Below are 8,068 nucleotides of genomic sequence, written 5' to 3'. Positions count from 1 at the left end.
ATACAAGTGCCAGAATGAGAAGAGGAAGAAAAAGAAGTTGAAAATTTATTTGAAAAAATAATGAAGGACAACTTTCCCAATCTGGCAAAGGAAATAGACTTCCAGCCCTGGCTGGCGTAGCTCAGTGGATTGAGCGCAGGCTGGGAACCAAAGTTTCCCAGGTTCGATTGGTCCCAGGTCCCAGCCAGGGTACATTCCTGGGTTGCAGGCCATAACCCCCAGCAACCACACATTGATGTTTCTCTCTCTCTCTGTCTCTCTCTCTCTCTCTGTCTCTCTCCCCCCTCCCTTCCCTCTCTAGAAATAAATAAATAAAATCTTTAAAAAAATAGAAATAGACTTCCAGAAAGTCTGGGAAACCCAGAGAGTCCCAAAGAAGTTGGACCCTAGGAAGCACGTGGCAAGGCACATCATAATCACATTACCCAAGGTTAAAGAGAAGGAGAGAATCTTCTAAGCAGCAAGAGAAAAGGAGACAGTTACCTACAAAGGGGTTCCCATGAGACTATCAGCTGATTTCTCTAAAGAAACTTTGCAATCAACAAGGGACTGGAAAGAAGCATTCCAAGTCATGAAAGGCAAGGACCTACATCCAAGATTACTCTATGTAGCAAAGGTATCATTTGGAATGGAAGGCCTGATAAAGTGCTCCCCAGGTAAGGTCAAGTTAAAGGAGTTCATCATCACCCAGCCCTTCTAATATGAAATATTAAAGGGACTTACTTAAGAAAAAGAAGATAAAAAATATGAACAGTAAAATGACAAGAAACTCACAACTATCAACAACTGAACCTAAAACAAAAACAACTAAGCAAACAACTAGAACAGGAACAGAATCACGGAAAGGAAAATCACATGGAGGGTTATCAACAGAGATGGGGCGAAGGGAGAACGGGGGAAAAGGTGCAGAGAATAAGTATAAATAATAGATACAAAATAGACAGGGGACATTTAGAATAGTATAGGAAATGGAGAAGCCAAAGAACTTATATTTATGATCCATGGACATGAACTAAGGGGAGAGAATGCTGGTGGAGATGAACATTCACAGTGGAGGGGAATAATGGGGAGAAAAAATTGGACAACTGTAATAGCATAATCAATAAAATATACTTACAAATAAATAGTCTCATATATGCAAATAAATAAATACACAAGTTGGAACCAAAAGGCCCACACTGAGACACATCATAATTCAAATGACAAGGCTTAGAGACAAGGAGAGAATCCTGAAAGCTGAAAGAGAAAAGCAGGTAGTTGCATACAAGGAAACACCTATTACACTGTCATCTGATTACTCAAAAGAAACATTTCAAGCCAGAAGGGAGTGTCATGAAATATTCAAAATGGTAAAAAGTAGGGATCTACAACCAAGGCTACATTACTCAACAAGGCTATCATTTAAAATCATAGGAGAAATAAGGAGCTTCCCAGACATGAAAAAGCTAAAGGAGTTTGTTAACACCAAACCAGTACTGCAACAAATGTTAAAGGGCTTGCTTTAAGAAAAAGAAGAGAAAGAAAAAAAAAACAGAGGAAAACATCTAAGAATAAAATGCCACTACATATGTATCTATCAATAATCACCTTAAATGTAAATGGCTGAAATGTTACAATCAAAAGACATAGGGTAGTTGAATAGATAAGAAAGCAAGACCCATATATATGCCACCTCCAAGATACCCATCTCAGATCAAAAGATACACAAAGACTAAAGGTAGAGGGGTAGAGAAAGATATTTCATGCAAATGGAGAGGAAAAAAAACTGGGTGGCAGTACTTATATCTGACAAAATAGACTTTAAAACCAAGGTGATAGTAAGAGACAAAAAAGGACACTACATAATGATATAGGGAACAATCCAATAAGAAGATATAAGCCTAGTAAACATTTACACACCCAACATAGGAGGACCTAAATATGTAAGGCAAATCTTGATGGACCTAAAGGAAGAGATCAACAGAAATATAGTCATAGTTGGGAATTTTAACACCCCATTGACTTCAATGGATAGATCTTCCAGGAAGAAAATCAACAAGGAGTCAGTGGCTTTAAATGACACACTAGATCACATGGATTTAATCAGTATCTTCATAGCATTTCACCACATAGAAGCAGAATATACACTTTTTCCAATTACACATGGAATGTTTATTAGGATAGGCTGCATGTTAAGATGCAAAACAAGTCTCAATAAATTTAAGAAGACTGAATCATATCAAGCATCTTCTCTGACCACAACGCTATGAAACTAGAAGTCAATCACAAGAAAAATACTGAAAAATATGCCAAGACATGGAAGCTAAATAACATGTTATTAAATAATGAATGGAGTGTATGTGCAGGCGAGAAGATGGCAGCAGGGGAAGCAGTGTGAGGATTCAGGCCAGCGATGAGGCTCACTGAAATTGGCCACCATGGCCCTCCATGGCCCATAGTACATTTCTGGAGATTTTAGCCCTGATGAATTCAGTCCTTTGTGACTCCTCACTCTTCAGTTGAGCTTCCTCCATACAATGGAACAGTTCTATGTGGCACACAGGCTACAGATGAACTACCTGATGGACAAGAATATCAGAGAATCAAGTTTGGTGTTAATGAAGTAATTGAACCCAGTGACACTTTGCAGAGAACTCCCAACTACAGTATTTCAAGCACATTGAATCCTCAGGCCCCTGAATTTATTCTGAGTTGCACAACTTCCAAAAAGACCCCTGATGATGTAGATAAAGAGGCAAACTACAGCTCCATTGACTGCCAGTACCCAAGCTCTACCCTTGATCTGGATGGAAGTTCCAATGTGGAGGTGGAAATTTTGGAAAATGATGGTGTCTTGGGTGGTCTTGGACAAAGGGAGCATAAAAAAGAAAAAATATCCACCTGGATATTATAGTTACTTGAAAGATGGCAGCAAAGGTAGTATTTCCACAGAAGCCCTCTTCAATGGCTATGCCAGTGCAGTAGTCCTGGACAGTATGGACACAGAGAATGTAGAGTTAATGGGTGATATGCCCTTTCTGGGTACACCCAGGACTTGTAGCAGCCCTCAGGACTCCATGGAATTCATCAGTGACAATGTGCCTGGTGGTTCTCTCACCCGAGTCCTGGACAGCAATGCTAGAACTGCAGGGCAGCCTGAGGGCTTCTAGGGGCCTGATTTTGAACAGTTCTGCCTCGCTGAAGAGGCTGGTAGGGACAGCCTGTTGAGAACAGCTGTGGCTCACTCTTACGTTGGGACTTACTCTACTGAAAACCTTGGAGCTGCTAACAGACAAATACTTGAACCCTTGCAGTTACTGGAGAATGTAACCCTAATACATAAACTGGTATCATTGTAACCCCATGGACTGATCAATAAAGGAAACTGGTGTTACATTGTTGGGAACCGCTCTGACTGGTATCAGAAGCTGAAACCCCCGCCTAGGCTAAGGCTAAGGGAACGCCCTTGGAACCGTAAGCCAGCAAGGAGACAAAAGCTTATCTCCCTGGCAGGAGTGCTGCTTCTGCTGCTTTATTCATAACTGAACCCCAAAAAGCTTGGTCGGTTAGCCAAAGACGGGTAAGATTCCCCAAGGGGGGAATGACCTAAGACAGGCATGATCACTTTGGGAGGCCCCCCAAAAGAAGGACTTAGGGGGCTGCAGCAAAAGGGGCTGATGGACCCTCTCTCATCGGCTTTGACATAGCCTGAGTTCTCATCATCTGGGAGAAAATCTCCTTATTGCCTTAGTTCCCTTGCTCCACCTAAGCCTGAAACAATGACAGGGTGGTGCAGCTCTGTGCTGAAAAGGGCGGATTCCCTGGGTGATCAGGCCTAAGAAAGAATATGTAAATTACTGTGAAACCTTCTTTGTTTAGAATGCTCTCAGTTGAATGAGAGGGGTCCAAGGAGGAAGTTAGTTTGTTCCTCAAAGTCTTACAGCTCTTTGACCCCGACTCAATAGACCAGCAGAGTTCCTTGTTTTCTATAGTTCCTTACTTCCCCCTGATAAGTACTGTACTTGACCTGAATTATTATGCAAAATAAGCCCAATAAAAGCAGGTATGGATGGTAAATTGGGGTGCTCCCCACTAGGGGGTGTGGCCATTTCGTCCCTACTTCCCCACAGAAACTGGTTTGTCTCTGTGCATGTTTTTTTCTCGCATGTTTTTTCGGCGAGCCATCCACAGCGTTCCGTGGTCACTGCTGGCCAGTGACCCACACAACATTACATTAATGCTACATTGCAGGCACTGGTTGCTTGCCCTCTGATGTATCACCTGATGAAGTTCATTCCTCTGTACTTGAAAGTGTGAAGACCTTGTACATCAAAACCCATGATAGACAGTTTTGTTTGGCTAATGAATTAGTTTACTAATATGCCAGTACCTCCAGAATCTGGAAAAACTCTTGGGGATAAAATTATAGGAGATACTTGCCCTGGAACTGCCTTTGAACCCATACATATTTATAGACTCCTTACAGTCATCAAATTGAGCCTGTCTGCAAAGGCTCAACAAAAAGATGCTGAGGAATACTTAGGCTTTAGTGTAAATGGCTTTCATGAGGAAATGTTGAACTTAAAGAAACTTCTCTCACTAAATAATGAAAAACTTAACTATTTCCAATGGATGCAAAAGCCACTCAGAGAATGAGAAAAAGCAGGAAGAACCAAGCAAAGGAAATGAGGATCAATGGGAACAAGTGGGCCCCAGAAATAAGGCTTCAGTCACTTGCCAGGTGGACTTTGTTCAGACCCCAATCCCTGGCATTTTTGGTGGATACATCAGGACTGTGGTTTACCAGCAGAGTTCAAAAGAATTGGCCACTTTGCAGTCATTTTTTTAAGTGTTTTTTTTTGTTTGTTTAAGATTTTATTATTTATTTTTAGAGAGGGAATGGAGGGAGAGGGGGGGAGAGAGAGAGAGAGAGAGAGGGAGAGAGACGTCAATGTGCGGTTGCTGGAGGTTCTGGCCTGCAACCCAGGAATGTACCCTGGCTGGGAATCGAACCTGGGACACTTTGGTTCCCAGCCCGCGCTCCATCCACTGAGCTATGCCAGCCAGGGCTTTTGCAGTCATTTTTCATGTTGCACTTGGATATCCAGTCTGACAAGATATATGCAGCCCAGGATGCATTGGAAAGCTTGGTGGCCAGAGAATCTGTTCAAGGACATACCAGAAAAAAGAAACAAGAGGTTGAGATCAGTTGAAGAGTGACTCTAGAAAAACTCCCTCCTGTCCTTGCGCTGTACCTTAAACTATTTGTTTACAGGAACACTGGTGGATGTCAGAAGCTTATCAAAAATATTGAGTATCCTGTGGACTTGGAAATTAGTAAAGAACTGCTTTCTCCAGGAGTGAAAAATAAGAACTTTAAATGCTACGGAACCTATATACTATATGCAGTGGTCTACCATCATGGCAGCAGTGTGATGGGTGGTCATTACACTACAGACATCTTCCAGATCAATCAGAACAGCAGGCTGCACATTGATGACCAGACAGTCAAGGTGATTAACCAGTACCAGGTGGTGAATCCCACTGCAGACCTCACAGCCTACCTCCTCTATTATTGCCAAGTGGACCTGCTGTAACTACCTATGTGCTGTGTGTGCCCACACCCCCTCGTAGAACACCAACTTTCACTGACTTCCTTCCTCTCTTTAGTGGCTCTTTAAAGAGAAACTCTTTCTGCCTTCTACAAAAACAGACTAGAATGAAACAGAGATGCCTCGCGGCTTGTGTGCACATAGCTTATGTTGACTTCTCACTTCCAAATCAAAATCATTTGGTTGAAACAGACTGTTGCTTGATTTAACATACACAAACCCATAACTCTGAAATAATGCTGATTCCTCAGTAACAAGGTGAACTTACATTTGATTCCCGTTCTGATTGTTTAGAATACATTCTGCACCAGCACTACTTGTAAATTTGTGAAAATGATGTTATCTTTCCTTAAAAAATAAATTTTTAATCAATTACTTCCCCCCACCCTTTAGTTTTTGATAAACAATAAAAATGAGCCAGTCATCAGAGAAGAAACAGTTCTTCAAAAGAAAAATAAAGACACAAAAAAGCTGCTGGTTCATAAAATGCATTTTTATAATAGTGTGATGGAAAATGGCTTATGTACACATTACAGATCAAATATTTGGAGATGAGGTGTTAGTTGTACAGATGGGTGATTGTAACCCTATTGCCATTAAAAGATTTCAAATTGCATTCATGTTTCTGTATACACATAATAAAATATGGGCAAAATAATGAAGACTGATCTTTCCTTAAGTTTGCTCTGTTTACTTGTCCCTGCTCTTCTACAATGCTGTGTCTCTACTTATACACAGTTTAGTGACACCTAGGATATAAAGTTGTTGCTCATCAATAAAAATCACAAAGTTGGTTTAAAAAAAACAATAAATGGGTCAACAACAAGATCAAGGAAGAAATCAAAAGATATCTTGAAACAAATGAAAATGATGACACAATAATCCAAAATCTGGGAAACTGGGAAAGCAATCCTAAGAGAGAAATTCACAGCATTACAGGACTATCTCAAAATAAATAAATAAATAAATAAATAAATTAATTAATTAAAAAAAAGAAAAAGCTCAAATAAACAATCCAACTTCACACATAAAAGAACATGAAAAATAAGAAACAAAGCACAAAGTGAATAGACAGAAGGAAATAATAAAGATCAGATCATAAAGAAATGAAATAGAGTTTTAAAAAACAGTACAAAAGATCAATGAATCCAAGAGATGTTTCTTTGAAAAGATAAACAAGATTGACAAACCTTTAACCAGACTCATCAAAAAAAGAGAGAGAAAGGATGCAAATAAATAAAATCAGAAGTGAAACAGGAGAAATAACAACTGACAGCAAAGAGATGTGAAGGATTGTATGAAAATATTATGAATAACTGTGCCAACAAGCTGGACAACCTGAACAAAATGGGTAATTTTGTAGAAACATACAATCTTCCAAAACTAAATCCAGAAGAATCAGAGGATCTGAATAGACAGATTACACCTAGCGAAATTGAAGCAGTAATCAAAAACTCACCACAAACTGGTAACCCTATCACAGTCTGTGACCCTAAAGGCCTAGTCCCAGGCCTTTTTCATATTCCTAGCTGACTGCTGAATGGTGAGCCATCCCTGGAGCCACCCAACCAGGCACAGGCTTAGAGGTGATCAATAAAGTATTAGGGATAGAAAATAAAAAGATAATACACCATGATGAAGTGGGATTTATTTTGGGAATGCAAGTTTGGCATAACATTTGCAAATCAATAAATGTGATTCACCACAAAAACAAAATGAAGGATAAAAACCGCATGATTGTATCAATAGACACAGGAAAATCATTTCATAAATTCCAGCACTGATTTATGATCAAAACTCTCAGCAAAGTGGGCACAGAGGGAACATACCTAAAGATAATAAAGGACATATATGACAAACCCACTGCCAGCCTCCTACTCAACAGGCAAAAACTATAACCATTCTCCTTAAGATCAGGAACAATACAGGGATGTCTGCTTTCACCTCTCTTATTCGACATAGTGCTGGAAGTCCTAGCATAGCAGTTGGAGATAAAGAAGAAATAAAAGGCATCTGAATTGGAAAGGAAGAATTAAAACTGTCATTATTTGCAGATGACATGATGCTGTACATAGAGAACCCCAAAGATTCCACCAAGAAACTACTAGAAATGATAAACAAATTCAGCAAACTAGCATGATACAAAATTAACATCCAGAAACCAGTTGCATTTTTATATGCCAATAATGAACTAAAAGAAAGATAATTTAAGAAATCAATCCCATTCACAATTGGTACAAAAAGAATAAAAAACCTAGAAATAAATTTAACCAATGATGTAAATGACCTGTACTTGGAAAATTATGAGACAGTGAAGAAAGAAATTGAAGAAGATACAAATAAGTGGAAGCACATACTGTGCATAGGGAGAATTCACATCATTAAAATGCCCATACTACCCAAAGCAATCTATAGATTGCACTCAATTCCTATCAAGATTCCAATGATGTATTTCAAAGAACTAAAACAAATATTTC

At 39.5% G+C, this 8,068-nt stretch overlaps 1 protein-coding gene and 1 pseudogene across 1 annotated transcript; both read left to right on the top strand.

Moving 5' to 3' along the window:
* The first annotated feature begins 2,352 nt into the window (after positions 1-2,352).
* LOC114505319 lies at positions 2,353-3,364 on the top strand (annotated as a pseudogene).
* A 1,692-nt stretch (positions 3,365-5,056) lies between these two features.
* LOC118496630 (ubiquitin carboxyl-terminal hydrolase 10-like) lies at positions 5,057-5,806 on the top strand. The gene is given in 1 exon segment (XM_036016602.1): positions 5,057-5,806. A coding segment is annotated over 1 exon segment (510 nt). The 5' UTR covers positions 5,057-5,066; the 3' UTR covers positions 5,577-5,806.
* Positions 5,807-8,068: the final 2,262 nt, after the last annotated feature.

This window comes from Phyllostomus discolor, chromosome X, assembly GCF_004126475.2.
Source record: "Phyllostomus discolor isolate MPI-MPIP mPhyDis1 chromosome X, mPhyDis1.pri.v3, whole genome shotgun sequence".
Taxonomy (NCBI): domain Eukaryota; kingdom Metazoa; phylum Chordata; class Mammalia; order Chiroptera; family Phyllostomidae; genus Phyllostomus; species Phyllostomus discolor.
This window is presented reverse-complemented; position numbering and strand designations above follow the sequence as displayed.